Source organism: Pempheris klunzingeri, chromosome 20 (assembly GCF_042242105.1).
Source record: "Pempheris klunzingeri isolate RE-2024b chromosome 20, fPemKlu1.hap1, whole genome shotgun sequence".
Classification (NCBI taxonomy): Eukaryota; Metazoa; Chordata; class Actinopteri; order Acropomatiformes; family Pempheridae; genus Pempheris; species Pempheris klunzingeri.
In genome coordinates, this window is record NC_092031.1 from 1,135,354 (window position 1) to 1,152,786 (window position 17,433).

Genomic DNA, 17,433 nt, shown 5'->3' on the forward strand with positions numbered 1-17,433 from the left:
ATACACTTTTACCTCACTTCGTTCTCTTGGTATTTACAGATATGTACAAGAGAAAAATTACACCCGCCAACCCGCCCGCCTCCCCGCTTTTTTTTTTTTTTCTTTGAACTTTTTGTAACATCGGCTCTTCTGAACAGGTAGTGAGATAGAAAATCTTTTCACTTTGTACATATTTGTTTTTTTTTTATCCTTCTATAATAATTTTCCTCTAGAGATCCCCAACCGGCCTCGCATCCACAACCGGACCAAAGTCCAGAGAGCGACTAATCGTTGAGCAGTTTGACCCCCGTCCTATCCCGCCCCCGCCCCCTCCTATCACTATATGGATGTACTGTGGGTGGCCTCAATGGCTTCGGGTATGGGTCCTGCGGAGACTGCCTGGTAGGACATTGGCATGGGTGTCTTGCCAGGGCTCTGCCGGAAGAGCCCCCCGTTGGGGGCCCTGTGTTTGCACTGCATGGTGCCGCTGAGGCTGGTGCTGCTGAGCGGGTGGTGCAGGGGCAACGTGTTGCTGCCAGGGCCCTGGGATGGGGGTAGCGTCCTGCCTAGGGTCCCCCCATGGTGAGGGTGGGGAAGAGGAGGAGGCGGCCCCCCCTCCCCGGGGAGGAAGGTGGTCACAGCGAGGCCCGAGGGCGGGTAGTCCCGCACGGACTCCGGCCCCACCACCAGAGAGGCCTGGCTGGGCTGCATGCTGCCGATGTCCAGCGCAGAGATCTCGATAGAGGGGCCGGGGATCTGCTTGTGGGCCAAGTCCTCGTCCAAAAGACTGTTCATACGACGATGCACCTGTTCCAGATTCACCTCCTTGTCCTATAAGAGGAGGAGTGGGGGTGGAAGAGGACAGAGGAAAGACAGGGGGAGGGAGGAGAGGAGGGAGGAGGGACACAGAGGCTGAGATTGGCGATGGGCCGGTTTCTCAGACTGTTTCAGGTCTGCTGGTGCTCCATGCATTGTCAATCTGCCTTTGCTTTTGCACGTGGCCTTTGCTTTGAATTAATGGGCTGCTATCGGCCTGCCAGCTGATACGCAGCCTTGTTTCTTTTTGTCGTTTGGTATGAAGAGCCCAGTGGAAACCGAGGCCACAGAAACCAATTTGAATGTGCACCTTGAAATCAAACTTGGCCAGTGAATATTAAACATTTGATGTCTGGAACAAAAAAAAACCAACAATGCTGGAGCCAAACTGACTGATTTTGTTGCAAAGCTTGATTTAGAGGTTGTGTTTTCTTCAGTTCGTCCGTCAAGATAACTCAAGGTTTTCATGAGATTGATTGGATTGAAACACCTCAGGTGAATCAATGATGGAGTTTGGACTGAATTCCATTAAATAATAAGAAAAAAGAACTTTTTCACTTTTGGTGGAGATTTTCTCTATTTACATAAGTGGAGCTGAAAATCTGTAGGGTTGTGTTTTCTTTCCCCTCCGTGGTGTGTTTTTCCTCGCTGCCCTTGGAGCAGGTACACTCTGTGCTGGAGGATCTGAGAATTGGTTCGCTATCAGAACAATTTAATCAAAACATTGGCTGACACTGCATCTCCTGCTGACTGCAGCCATGCATACTTGTTAGGCATTAATAGACACTTGAGTGTTTCCCCGTTGAACAGGCCTGGCAGGTCTACCTCAGTATACTTGGTCATGGGAAGGTAAAGGACGAGGGGTAAAGGAGAGAGATGGGGGGGATGTGACTCGCATATCAAGTGCGGCTCTGCAACTAAAATCCAGATTCTCTACACGTCGCCGTGTTTGCGGTTGTGTGGATGAATGCAGCTACAGTCGGTGGCGTCGCTTTTTGGAGAAACGACCGCTCGCTTTTACAGCAAAACGTTTTGAAGTCAGTCAGTGATTGTGAACGCAGCTCGGCTTGGCTCCAGCATTGGATTCACTTCAACTCAGAGGTACAATGATATTAGTCACAGCTACTCATCACAGTGACACAAGTGATATTCAGAACAATGCACATGACACATTTACACTGTATATTAATACACACAGATATTCAGTTATGTTGCAGTGTTATCAGCAGCAGGGCTGGAGCCATGATTTAAGTATTAAGGTGAAGCAACCCACCACTCTGATTCCCACAGGTAGTTTTGAGAGAAATTCTATTAACTCAGTAATTTTTCCATTGATAAAGTAATTTATCATAATTTCAAACCCTATTTTTGATTAAATTGTGAACATAAAATATTGTAGGTCGGTAATTTGTCTGCAGGAGCCATTTAATGTGTAGTATGATTTTTGAATTTTGAAATTACTTCTCTGTAACATAGTTGTGGTCATTACGGGCAGTAGTAAGTCGTCATTCTGACACGAAGCTGTATTAAATTAAGCACTGCTGCTTCACATTAAACGAGTTAAAACGACAAACCAGAGAAGCTCAGTGCGCTCGAAGGTCAGCCCTGAACACGAGAAACTTATTTTTGAAAAGCACACGATTTGTTTGGCTGCACTGTAAACGGACACCTTAACAGAATAGCTGTTTTAAGGCGGGTTTGCTGCTACATGTGTCAAACCATCAGTTACAGCATCAACTGGGTCAGAAATCTTAAGGATTATAACTTATTCAGTTAAAATCAGTTATAATTCTCCCCAGATTATGAACTAATTGATGTATTTCTGCCTGAAAACAGTCATCAAATCTTAAAGAAATTATTCATATTAGCCTCTAAACTTCCCAACGTGTGCAACGCTTAATGATTTAATGTGAACTACAAGTCAGGTCCACACATTTCTCCCCTTTAGAAGCAGCAGAGACGTGACCTCTATGTCTTTAACGGCAGCTACAGCCCTGATTAACAGGAAGGCAACTAATGAGATATTAAGGGAAATAAAAACGAGCCAAGGTTAGTGAAAAGGCAGGCGAGAGGCAGTTATAAAGCGTTTGCTCTTATGATGAAAACAGTGTTAAATCTTTATGTTGAGGTAGAGTGGCGGTGAGAGCACTTCCTGTGAAACACGCCTTCAGCGCCGTATAATAGTCAACACGGAGATCAGCGGATGAAAGCACACTTGAGGAAAAGCTCGGAGTCTCGGTGCATCTTGATGCACCGCGGTCGAGTACCGCTGAGGCGAAGCATCTGTCTTCAGCCTTTGTTCAAGCCGCAAAGAAACACATACAATGGGTTTACGCACGAGGCCCTGAGCAGGTCTGAATGATCCCTCTCCAGTCTCAAAGAGCTCCTCTCAAAGCCAATTAAAACATCTCAGCACAGGTTATTGTTTCGGCGGACTGACATCTCATTAAAATATGTTTTCAGCGGCGTCAATCTGGCAGCTAGCCTAAATAAATAAATGCCTGGGATTAAACCTCAGCCGGTCGTTAAAGACAGACTGGTGATGTAAGTGGAGAGGAGGAAAACAACAGCCATCTGAAAGCCTCCATTAATTTGGAAAACAAAACCGCTCTTTTAATGAGTGCTGCCAGCGGGGGAGGGTGTGTGTGTTGGGGGGGGAGGATTTTAAATCACTCTCCCTCTTGCTACTTTGCAACTGTCGAGTGGGTTGTGCTCAAGTGTGATAAGAACAGTTTCTGGTTCATTTTAAACTGAAGTAGCCCTCAGAAAAATTTAACCCCTTTAGCAAAGAACTGCGTTTCCTATCAGCCCGTCTTTGATATCATCGTCTCTCAGTATTAGACGAGCGGCTGCCTCTAAAGTCTGATCCACTGCTGTGCACAGTGACCACGGTGGACATCTACCCTCCCTGTAGGCACTGCTGATGAGGCTCACTTCAACTGTGCACAGTGGACATTTCTGTAACGATTGAAGCCAATTATACGTCTGAGTAATGTTTATCTGAAGCAAAAGGACAAGAAAGGACCCTCAGCACTATACGACAGCGGTAATAAGTTGTCGGCTTAACTCATTTGCTTCGATGCTGCAGCAAAAGCCGCCGTCTCCACACGTAAAGCCACTTAGTCGACCTGCTGACCTTCCATGAATGAAGAGTCGTGCGGTCGTGCTAGCATCCGTGTGAGGCAGTAACATGGATGTTTAAAGAGGCACAGCACCGCGCTTTGGAGCAATTAGTGGGCAAAGCGTGAAATTACAACTTTCACGTTCCTCACATGATGCCACTGGGCCCAAATAGACTTTTCCAATAGAATTATGAATATTTTATTACTTCAACTTCCCAATACGAACATTAAAACTGTCCTTATTCAAATTATTATGTCGTAGAAGTTGTTAAATTCACTAAAGCTGATGTGAGAGAGCCTGAGTGGAGTTAGAGGATGTAATGCTAGTCCGCTAGCTCTATGGGCCCCACTGATGCAGAGCATACGGGAAAATTAGTTTTTGCTTCATTCGCAACTGAGCAACTTTCATCTGAATGAACGGTGCTTCAGTTCTCTTTATTAATCCATGGGCGGTACGTAGGTATAGCGATGCTTTGAGCTATTTGCATGCTAACATGGTCACAAAGACAATGCTAACATGGTGATGCTAAGAAGTTATGGTCATCACATTTAAACCAAACAGAAACATGCTTCCTAGAATGCAAACTGGCTTTGCAAAGCTATTTTTCCAGTTAGCTTAGCAGGAATCCAAAGGTTTTGGATTAAAATCACAGTTTTCCCAATGTATTTTGGCTTTTTGGGGCTAATTCGCAATTAGTTGTGCTACAAAAGCTTTAGGCACTTTGGCTCCACTGGTTCACGTTTGATTCAAATAAAAAAGCTAATTTCACTGAGGAATATTTGTACGCTTAAATTTGCTTTCATAACATGGATGCAACTCGTCTAACGATATATACAATCAATCATATCAGGACTAGTCCAAGTTATGTCTCTGAGTCTCTTAACATTTTGTTTTTGATTCCTCTTCTCAAATTTTCTATTCTAAATAGATGAATAATTATTTTTGAGGGTAAGAACTCGTGCTTGTTCAGTTTTAACACCAGCACCAGTAGACCTACATGTCTTGTTGAGTAATTTTAGTTTATTAAGGGTTATAAATAATAATAAATATAATAAGTTACTTAACAGCTATGCATTGAAAGGCACAAAGCTAGTTATTTCCATCACAGTGTAACCGTTATTTTTTCTGTTGCCAAGAGGAGGTAAAAGTGAGGTCAGAGGTCAGCCCTTATGAAATGCGTTCACACAGTTAAAGATGGCCGACTGAAACAAAGCAAGGAGAAACAGAAAGGCACTATAAGAACCAGGAGGGTTTCTAATGGCGGGAGGTGCAGCGTTAAAGGTAAGAGGGTCCTCAGACGCACACAGTTGGTGCCTGATGGAGCAGCAATGGCCAGGAATCAATTACAACTTTAATTATTGTGTCGTCTGCAAAGAGCAGAAGCCCAAATTCAAATAATTTGCAATTAAGACCAAGCTGTCATGTTCCAGGTCATGAAACAAATTAATTTGGGCCAGTTTGTTCCTTCGTGTAGAGCTGAAACGTCTGGTTCTGGAAATAATTTCCTTTTCAATTTTCTGATAAGTAAATTGATAATTAGGTTTAGCAGTTCTACCGCTGGAAGGTTTGATGAGCTACCACAAACGTTAATGGCAAAACGTCTGATTTAAGCTTTGTTTTTAAGGGAAAAACTTTTTCTTTGAGTAGAGTAGAGCTCCCACCTTTAAGAAAAACTGATTTAAGGAATTATATTTGTGAAGATATCACTGGCGTGTAATCACGTTATTAGGTTTGTGTTTGAAATGGAGGGAAAGAAACGATGGATGACATTAGTAGGATTAGTTGCATGTGTACTTTTTTACATATTTATGAGAAACAAATGAGAAATTTATTTCCAGAACACAGAAAATCAGGGATGAGACCCATTTCTGCTCAGTTGTAGATTACAAACTGACCAAAAATCAACCCTCAAGAAAACAGGAGGACCTTTGCGATGGCACAGATATGTATTATTATTATTTTTTGTCTTTATTCTTAATAATTGTATAGGAGGTCTATTCTGACCTGTATCAATAGCTTCTGCTTCATCCCAGCCTCTCTCTCTGTCTGTCCAAATGTCCCTCCTCCCCTCCGATGAAGCAGTTGTAATGTCATTATATGTCAATGGACCAGAAACCCTTGCCAGTCTGTAATCCTTAGTAACCTGCACGAGATCATAGACAGTCAAGTGTAAATAAAAAAATAAAAAGGATAGATGGAGAGAAGGAGAGGAGATAGATAACACGGGCGTCCACATTGACATATAATTTGCAATAAGACGTGACACAGTGATAGTACCAGAGGTTATGGACTGGGGGATGCTGGAGACAAATCTTATTGCTAAAGGGCGACACACTCAACGTTTACTGTCTGCTCACACTTTAGTTTATGGATCCACGTCAAAGCTTCGCCTCCATTTTGCCCGCTGTCACATGACACAAGCCCTGCTCCTGACCCTGGTCGTGTTAGGTGTTGTGTTGTGTTGTGTTTGGAGGTGAATGTTGTTATCTGGAGGTAGAACTTAAAAATGTACTTGTACGCTAGCTGGTCCGATAGCTGGTTCTGTTTTGGGTCTGACTGTCTTATTGAACCTTTTGTCTACATGAGCAGGCTTCTCGCTTTCACCGCAGGTTATAATTACTAATTAATAACTTGATGACGGGACAAAATTTAACACTTGGCTGTTGTTTGGACAGTTTGACCAAAGATTTTCCTTCTGGACTAGTGTTCAAGCCATCGGTCGGCTAATTATTATGATACTAATTAATTATTCAGGGCTGTTTTAAGTGGCCTTAGTTATTACTGTGCTGCACTGTCTGCTCTCTGCTCTCTGAACGCTGCTGCTTCTTCTTCTGGTGACGTCGTTTCTTGGAGGACCTTCTTCTTCTTCATGTCCCTAAAATGTGTCCAACCTCAGCTAGAAGGTTCCAGAAGTCAGTGAAGCAGAATGAGTGAGAAAAGACTTCAGACTGGAGAAACATGGAGGAAATCCAGGAATCAGACATGTTGTTCATCAGAGGAGACTAAAGAGAGACAGAGAACATGTTGATCCAGAACAACAGTGGATCTAAAGATCTGTGATCCTCCAGAAGAGATCTGAACTGTTTCAGGTTCTACTTTCTGAGCGACGGAGATTTGATAGAACAGAAAGATTTCCCCAGAGCCTCCATTGGTGTTTCTGCTTAGTGTTCTCATGGAGGCTCTATAGACCTCCACTACACACTGACACACTGACTAACTAACACACACACACTATAGACCTCCACTACACACTAACACACTGACTAACTAACACACACACACACACACTATAGACCTCCACTACACACTGACACACTGACTAACTAACACACACACACACACACACTATAGACCTCCACTACACACTGACACACTGACTAACTAACACACACACACACACTATAGACCTCCACTACACACGGACACACTGACTAACTAGCACACACACACACACTATAGACCTCCACTACACACTGACACACTGACTAACACACACACACACACACACTATAGACCTCCACTACACACTGACACACTGACTAACTAACACACACACACACACTATAGACCTCCACTACACACTGACACACTGACTAACTAACACACACACACACACTATAGACCTCCACTACACACTGACACACTGACTAACTAACACACACACACACACTATAGACCTCCACTACACACTGACACACTGACTAACTAACACACACACACACACACACACACACACTATAGACCTCCACTACACACTGACACACTGACTAACTAACACACACACACACACACACACTATAGACCTCCACTACACACTGACACACTGACTAACTAACACACACACACTATAGACCTCCACTACACACTAACACACTGACTAACTAACACACACACACACACACTATAGACCTCCACTACACACTGACACACTGACTAACACACACACACACACACTATAGACCTCCACTACACACTAACACACTGACTAACTAACACACACACTATAGACCTCCACTACACACTGACACACTGACTAACTAACACACACACACACACTATAGACCTCCACTACACACTGACACACTGACTAACTAACACACACACACACACACACACACACACTATAGACCTCCACTACACACTGACACACTGACTAACTAACACACACACACTATAGACCTCCACTACACACTAACACACTGACTAACTAACACACACACACACACACTATAGACCTCCACTACACACTGACACACTGACTAACACACACACACACACACTATAGACCTCCACTACACACTGACACACTGACTAACTAACACACACACACACACACACACTATAGACCTCCACTACACACTGACACACTGACTAACTAACACACACACACTATAGACCTCCACTACACACTAACACACTGACTAACTAACACACACACACACACACACACACACTATAGACCTCCACTACACACTAACACACTGACTAACTAACACACACACACTATAGACCTCCACTACATACTGACACACTGACTAACTAACACACACACACACACACACACACACACACACACACTATAGACCTCCACTACACACTGACACACTGACTAACTAGCACACACACACACACTATAGACCTCCACTACACACTGACACACTGACTAACTAGCACACACACACTATAGACCTCCACTACACACTGACTAACTAGCACACACACACTATAGACCTCAACTACACACTGACACACTGACTAACTGGGGGTCTTCTGAGGGGGGGGGGGGCGCTCATGTAAATGATATGTACCAAATATCCTCCCTGCTGTGCAGACGGCTCTCTAATTAAAAGAACAGCATAACGATGTGAACAACACTGTTAATTACTATTTTTTGCAGTCGTTGTTGTCACTTTCCATTAATATTGATTAGGGTGCATTAATGTTTAATTAACTGCTTTTCCTCTTCAAACCATGTGGAGGTATATTGGCTTGTGTTTCATTAAAAAAAGAGAGCGATCTGGTAATTGACTGCTATACAGTTTTTATTCAGTAGGCACTTCCTAAGGCTGGAGTATCTATTAGCAACAACAGTGAGTGATTTGGGCGAACAGCTGATGTGTGATAATGTCACTGTTGATGTTAAAACCCAGTGTGAGCTGCATTTTAAGGTTAACTTCAATATGATAAAGTGCTTTTTTTTTGTCCCTCGTCGTCTCAGGAGGATTTCAAACTGTCCAAAAGTGTTAAGAAAATGTTTCTGCTATCGTTCTCTGCCTGACTGATCTCTCCTGCTAATTACAATCTCCTCAGAACCCTTTGGTGCAGGAAACTACCAAAGCCTCGCTGTAGAAAATGAGTTTATAACAATAATTCAATACCGAGCACTTGAATGGTTTCGGATCCGCCACTGTGGGAATTAATCATTAAAGCCTGCGGGTGTACTCGGCTATTTGGGGGAGGGAGGTGTAGTAGGGGGGGTGCCGGGAAACATGCAGGACATGCCAGCAGCCAAATCCTGGCTCGCTGGCCTAATTCGCCGTTGTTTGCCTAAGGCCTCGAGTGTTTGCGTGAAGGCAAAGAGGAAGGAGCCCCGAGTGGGCGGAGGAGCTGCTGTTTCATGAGCGTATTAGTAAAGGTGATGGTCGAGTGGAGTGTGCCGTGGGCTTCGTGTGGTTTAGAGAATATGCCAAACAAAAACAGATGAGCTCTGGTGTCTGTACGTTTGGGAGGAGGTGGGTGGGGAGTGATGGACGGATAAAAGAAAAAATGGAAGGGGGGGTAATAATAAGAGACCAAATTTGATTTCAATCAGTGGCCTGGGCTGATGTGGCACAGAGCACGTCTACCTACTCTGTCCTATCCCACCACCCTCTGCTCTCTAACCCTCTCTCCTCTACAGCTGGGTGTACTGGAGCTCCACTAAGTCGGGGCTCGCGTCTGCGGCTGGATCCTTAAAGTAGAGTGTGGCAGTGTCTTCCCCCCGCTGGCCCGTCCGCCGGGCCCTGTGCTCGGTCACCTCTTTGGGCTGCTCCTGGCGGCAGCGGTTGCTGTTCCACCAAGCCTCCAGCCCGGCCACCAGGCAGGCCAGCAGCAGGCCGGCGGCCAGGATGCAGAAGACGCCGGCGAAGCTGTGCAGCTTGAGGGAGCGGCCGTCGGGGTGGGCGCTGGCGTGGCTGCTGAGGTCGCAGCGGCCGGTGCGAGGCCACCACTTCTGCTTCATGATGTCCAGGTCGCCCTTCTCCTGCAGCTCCAAGATCCTGAACACAGAGAGGAGGAGAACAGGTGAGTCACAGAGACCTTTCATCCGTCTCTCTGATTTATCTCCAGGAGGTGCTCCAGGCTTTAGAGCCAATTTGACTTAGTGGCCAAACTGTGTAAATACAAGATTCATCTTGTGAAAGAGACGTCTGTTAATCAGTGAACACATTTTTTTAGCATCATAACTTGAGAAATGACTCGTTTCACCATCAGAATTTGATCCATTCAGTCCAAAAACATTCGGAAAGTCTAGAAGAGACGACGACTAAATCAATTCAACCCCTTTCAAGTTAGTGGAGGGCTAACAGGAAGTTAGCGGAGGGCTAACAGGAAGTTAGTGGAGAGCTAACAGGAAGTTAGCTGAGGGCTAACAGGAAGTTAGCTGGGTCGGCTTCATGTTCCACTGAGCAGCTTTCACAGGAATGAACGGAGCCTCCAACACTGAGTCCTGATCTCTGTAAACATCCACGGCAAAACATCCTGATTCTTTTTCTAACAAGAACCGAAGCTTAAATACTATAAATAATGTTTACATCGTGTTTCTTTAGCTGCTGAATGTTACACTGCAGCAAAGTGAAAGGCACTTTTATTGGACGTACATTCATACTTGGTGCACAGATAGTTGGAGAACAGTCCAATAATCTAATCCAAACAATCTAAACCACCAATTAAACCTTTGTTTCTGTGAAAGTAACTTTATCTTTATGAGCTATGAAGGTGCAGATGAAACTTTGTGATGATAAATAACTGATAAAGCAGCATTAGCTTGATGATTATCAAGAGAATCCTACTGTTATAGACCAGCAGTATTGTCCTTTATTAAATCTCTGTAAGTTCACTGGAGGCCGTGCAGAAGTCTGACTGCACTGAACTGATCACAGCACAGCACCTCAGCCCTGCCTGAGTCGATACGGCCGATTACCTGATGTGTTAAATGGCACTAATCGATGCTCCGGAGCAGGAAAGTTCATCAGAGCTTCGGTCGCTAACTTTTCGAGGGGAATTGCTGGATTAAACTCAGCAGGGATCTCAGCGCCATTTAAAAACAATCATCCCGCATCAATTGTAATCTTGTGCCGCTCGAGGAGATATTGAGTTTTTTATTTCGCACAGGTTGATTCAAGGTGATAATTTGTGGCTCCGTCATTTCAGCACGACAGCTGGACTGATTTGTTTTTTCTGTTTTTTGTCCCCGACTCAGACGACCAGTCGACACTTGTTGACCCGACAGCGGGCGGCGCCGGCTGGGATTGTCTCTCCTCGCGGGGCGGCTCTGTGACCGAGCGCGACAAGGTGGCTGCCACTCAGCTTAACACTTGGATGCGTAAGTGGGGTGTTGACCCGTGATACTAAAGACACGTCATTTAACACAACATCATTTTGGCAGGAAAAATTAGAGCTGCAGTTTTCAGGGGGAGAATAAGTGCCCGTAAGTATCTGCAATTTAGGATCAGAGTGATTTAGAAACAGACTGTATTATACAGAGATTCATCATCACTTCATCCTTTTATCTTCCACTCATCTGCCTTTCTTTTACTGCCTGCAATGCATGATGGTAGTTAGCTCTCGACTAATTGTTTGCTCTTCTTTTTTTATTTATTGCATTGTGGTTAATTTCTTTAATTAGCTGCCGATCATTTATACAGACAACCAATCAGGGCTTTGTAGGCGGGATTAAACGACACCGTCCTACACAGCTAGCTAGCTAACAACACAGATTAATTGGAAATATCTTTATTGTCATGGTACAAGTGCAGCAGGGTTAAGTTTGTGGCTTTCATTGATATAAAAAAAAGCAATTAATTGATAAAAATAGAACCATAAATATTCTTGCAACTACTAGACCGAGCTGCAGCTCAGGTGTCAAATACAACAAAATCATAGTTATGGATAAAGGGAAGTGAGATGTGCACGTTGTTTTCTGTTATTTTACTTCATCGGTCAGACGCTGTGGTTGGTGGTCAGAAACAGTTAAAGTATAACTTTGGCATTTTTTAAATCCAGGCCCCATTATTATTATTATATTAACATATTATAGGTTTGGAATGACTAGCAGGTGGAAAGAGTTTGTGAGTTTTGCTCCAGTAGACGATATAACGGCTGTTTGTGGTTAAACCAAAAGGATCTTCCAGGTCTCTCTCTGTAGGGATCCTTTCCATGACGCTGTCACACACTTAGAATAACACTCTGAGCCTGTCAGTGGATAAAGTGTTTAACCACATACAGATGTTATATCGCTCTCTTCAAAGCCACCAGACTCCATTGACAAAAACAGTCATTTTATCTCACAGCCCAGAGGAGCTGCTGGTCTACTGGGGCATCAATCAGTCAGTTTGTTTGGCTTATTGTGTGTTTCACAAATTTTGAGTTGAATCTGAACTAACGGAGTAAAACACAGAAATCACACAATAACACAAACAGACAAACTGATTAAGACAGAAGTAGACCAGCAACTAGCAGGTAAAATCCCTGTTTTTGTGAATGGAGTCTGGTGTGTGTGCTGTTAGTGGTTAAACCAAAAGGATCTTCCAGGTCTCTCTCTGTAGGGATCCTTTCCATGATGCTGTCACACACTTAGAATAACACTCTGAGATCTACTGGACCAATCTGAACCCTTTTTGTGCCTCTCGGTCATTTTAAACACAAAATATGTAAACCTGAGGCCCAGGTTGTTGTCACATTTAAGAGATGTTATTTCTGTAAATCGACTCACAAACTATAAACACCTCATCCACGCTGGTTAGCCATTTTTCTGTTGTTATTTCTATTCTTAATCCCTCCTACAAAGCTCTTATTGGCTCAGTTGTTACAACACCAGACCTGTAAAAACAGTGTAGATGAATTAGAGGAGCACTGGAACCAAGTGAAGGCAGATATGAAAATGATCAGTGAGAAGGAAAAGAAGGCCTGTGGAGATGTGGGAAGACCTGCCAGGCAGCAGGTCGTATTATCTGGTCTTCTGACCTGAAACAGTACGTTAAACTTCCTATACATGAGCGTACAGACTCGAGGTTTCATCCTGCCGCCGTCGTCGTGTTGAGTTATGAAGTTAATTAAGCAAATCCTGCCACGACCACTGAAGTACAATCTGCTTTTAGCCGCAGTAAAATCAGAGCCCAATTTGCTATATTTAATCTGCTCGACTCAGCGTGAACATGTTGAAGGTCAGCACGCTGCAGCCCCCCCCCCCCCCCCAAAAAAAGAAAATCACCCCGAGGACAAAATAGTTTTACAGCACAAATGAACAGCGGAAGCAACAAAGTCTGCAAAGGTTATTAGTGGCAGGATTATCAAACGGAGAGCCAGGGATGGAGGTAATACAGCAGTTATGGGACGAGGTATTAAAATGACAGTTGGAAACGTGGAGATAATGGTTTCCACGCCGAACAATGGCTCTGCCCTCAATTTAACACTCGGGCACATTATTCCTGGTCGTCCCTGAACGCTGCGCTGCGAGGACGCCTCAGGCTGGTGGACGCCCGCTGAACCGGGCCGGGCCAGTGCAGAGGCTCCATTAATAACGGGGGGTTTTGTCTCCATTCAGCGCCACAAATTAATCCCTAAATAAACACTGAAGTGCTTAATTAAAGAAAGTGTGAGGTGCAGAGGGAGGAGAAGGAAAAGGGGGAGGCCGTGATTGAGAAACGGCCCCGCGGGGGAAACGGTGAACCCGACCAAAGCTGCCATCCGCCACGAGGAGGAAACACGAAGGGAGCGGCGTGAGATTGCAAGAGCGGGAAAAAGTCGACGGCGTACAAGTCAAGTGGAGTTTCTCTCTCTGAAGTCTGACGGCCGACCTTTTCGGATCACATTCACACCAGAGCGACCAGAGCGGGAGGGCTGGAACCATCCAACACCCCAAAAACATCGTCTCTTCTCAGTCACACAAAGAGCCAAACACATGGTCTGCTCTGCAACATGACGGCCAGCATCGTTTAGATTAATCAATGGGTCCATCCTGGGTCCTTATGTAACCTCTGTGTGTTTCCATCTGTCCAGATAAACTCAAACACAAACTGATTCCTCTATAATAAATGAGTTCTTAGTGTTTTAGTTTTAGTAATCTGTCTCAGAAAGCAGCATAACTTTGTCGAGCAAAGAGAAACTGATCAATTATGCGGCTGCAGACAAAATGCTTAGTGGCCCAGAGGCAGAGCGGGTCGTCCACCAATCACGGGATCGGTTCGATCGGTTCGATCGGTTTGATCGGTTTGATCGGTTTGATCCCAGTCCGCATGGTGAAGTCTCTGTCTGAACGGCGTGTGAACATAAATGTAGTGTTGAAGCGCTCTGAGCGGACTAGAGATGGTTCTCTACCAACAGACAACAAAACATTTAACTAGAGAGGGGGGGAGGGGGGGGGGAGAGAGAGAGAGATAGATAGATAGATAGAGAGAGGGGGGGGGGAGAGGGAGAGAGAGAGGGGGAGAGAGAGACAGAGAGAGAGAGAGAGGGGGGGAGAGAGATAGATAGAGAGAGAGGAGAGAGAGAGGGGAGAGAGAGAGGGAGAGAGAGAGGGAGAGAGAGAGGGAGAGAGAGAGGGACAGAGAGAGAGGGGGAGAGAGAGATAGATAGAGAGAGAGGAGAGAGAGGGGAGAGAGAGAGGGAGAGAGAGAGAGGGGAGAGAGAGATAGATAGAGAGAGAGGAGAGAGAGAGGGGAGAGAGAGAGGGAGAGAGAGAGGGGGACAGAGAGAGAGACAGAGAGAGAGAGAGAGAGAGAGAGAGAGAGGGAGAGAGAGAGAGAGGAGAGAGAGAGAGACAGAGAGAGAGAGAGACAGAGAGAGAGAGAGAGAGACAGAGAGAGAGAGAGAGAGAGACAGAGAGAGAGAGAGACAGAGAGAGAGAGAGAGACAGAGAGACAGAGAGAGAGACAGAGAGAGAGAGAGACAGAGAGAGAGAGAGAGACAGAGAGACAGAGAGAGAGACAGAGAGAGAGAGAGAGAGAGAGAGACAGAGAGAGAGACAGAGAGAGAGAGAGACAGAGACAGAGAGAGAGACAGAGAGAGAGACAGAGAGAGAGACAGAGAGAGAGAGAGACAGAGAGAGAGAGAGAGACAGAGAGACAGAGAGAGAGACAGAGAGAGAGAGAGACAGAGAGAGAGAGAGAGACAGAGAGACAGAGAGAGAGACAGAGAGAGAGAGAGACAGAGACAGAGAGAGAGACAGAGAGAGAGACAGAGAGAGAGACAGAGAGAGAGAGAGAGACAGAGAGACAGAGAGAGAGACAGAGAGAGAGAGAGACAGAGACAGAGAGAGAGACAGAGAGAGAGACAGAGAGAGAGACAGAGAGAGAGAGAGGGAGAGAGAGAGGGGGAGGATGGAGATGGAAGTCGATGGGACAGGAGGAGGAGGAGGGGGGAGTCAGATGAACTCACAGCTGGAGGTGTAAATGACATTTGTGACATAGAGTCACTCTCAGGACCTCCCACGCTGCCGGGGGGAGGAGGGGGACACAGTCCCGTCCCACAGAGCCACTTGGTGCACACGGCTGATCTGGTGACAGCGGCTCTGCGTTAACGTCTGTATTAACGTCTCCACCCTCACAATGACTTCCTGTGTGTGTGTGTGTGTGTGTGTGTGTGTGTGTGTCTTCTTGTCCCTGACTGAAACTACACAGGAAGTGACACGGCGGTTGGCGGGCTGAGGAGGTCGTGACGGCGTGCGGCAAACATCAAACGGTTTTCGGGGCTCCTGCTGTGAGCCGCTGTACAAAGGCTGCCCCCCCCCTTCAGAGCAGCTCCTCAGGCCTGTGAGCCCCGCTGCTTTTCATTACACACACCAAATCACTGAGCGGTTTACACCTGGGGGGTACGAGGGAGGGGGGGGGGACAGGTGCAGAGGATTTCTCACACAAATGATTTTACATAGAAACTCTGTCAGCAGTTTAATACGAAGGAGGATGAAGTCGTTTTCTGTGAGCTGCAGCTTCTGACAGCTTTAAAGGGACAGTGCCACACTTTGGGACAATCAGCACGGTTCACCATAAGTGTCGACAGGACTGGTCGTGTTTTCTCCTCGAAGGAGAGCAAGATGAGAACCTCTCCTCTGATTATTAAAGGGTCAGTTCACCCTTCACCCTCCAACCGGACAACAGACTTTAATACTTTACCAATAAAAGCTCAGAGTCCTTTCAGCTCAGCAGGTTTATCAGTGAACTGTTTAACCCTTTGAGGGTCTTCAGCACTTTCTAGTGTGTTATGATTTTTATTTTTAGCATATTTTATCAGTTTTTCATGCATATTGCTTATAATTTTGCAAGATGGTGAATTTTTCAGAGTTCTCAATTTTTTTCAGGTATTTTTTGTGTATTTTAGACCATAAAATGATGCGCATCATGACAAAAACATGGCAATTTAAGGGTTAATTTTTTAAAAAACTAATTAAAATTTGATATGTATGATTAGGGCTGATGCTGGTCTAAAAAACTATTTAAAAAAAAATAAAAAAAAGAAAGATTTTTAACATTTTTATGGCTTGTTTTTATGCATACACATTTATGTGTGTAAGGATCTTTAACGTGATTATTTCTGAGGACCTTCAAGGGGTTAACAGACTTCTGTCACATGCTCTACATGTTCATGTCTAATTTTTACATTTTATTCTGTAATCTGCTAAATCAGATTTGGGTTGGCAGCTTTAGGTAATGACTGAGGTTAACAGACGATGAAGACACAGAGCCAGGAGCCGTTAATCTGTGGCTGCCAATGGAAAACCAGCTAAATTGACCTGTTTGTCAGTCGTAGGTTCAGTTATTGAGGTGATGGATGGGAATCATGGGTGACGTCCAGAGGAGAGACGGCGGCCATCTTTAAACACCTAACGCCTCGCTGCTTTCCCTTCCTGTGCAGCTGCCGAGTGCAGCTTTAAAATCGGATCCATTTCAAGCTCAGCGATCAATAAAACACCAACTCTGCGCCGCTGCGACAAGCAGACCCTCTGCTGGTGCAGTCATCGGTTCCTGTGAGGGTTTATTAGACGCTTCACTCAATATTTAACAGCCGTCAGAGTTCACTGTGTTTACGGGGAGGTTTGTCAGGGCTGGGATTTAAAGTTTGTCAACTCGTGTTTCTTTCTGCACCAACTTCCTGTTTGCTTTTTGAGAGCCGATCAATACGAGACGGATGAGAAAGTTCTCTGATTTCGGGGGGGGAGCTTACGTGACTCCTCACACCGCTAATTCATGATGTAATAATGTGGAGATTTACTAAATGATGCACGCCATTTTTTTTTCTCCAACTCGCACTGGGATCAATTTG

The 17,433-nt window shown here is 45.0% G+C and overlaps 1 protein-coding gene across 1 annotated transcript in view; it reads right to left on the reverse strand.

The window, feature by feature from the left end:
• Positions 1-343: 343 nt before the first annotated feature.
• LOC139219753 (glutamate receptor ionotropic, delta-1-like) overlaps positions 344-17,433 on the reverse strand; it is a 454,804-nt gene continuing 437,714 nt past the window's right edge. Inside the window, exons 16-18 of the mRNA XM_070851702.1 lie at positions 9,935-10,175; positions 5,923-6,061; positions 344-810 (exon numbers count right to left, since the gene is read on the reverse strand). Of these exons, the coding sequence (XP_070707803.1) occupies positions 344-810; positions 5,923-6,061; positions 9,935-10,175 (847 nt within the window). The remainder of the gene's footprint in view (positions 811-5,922; positions 6,062-9,934; positions 10,176-17,433) is intronic.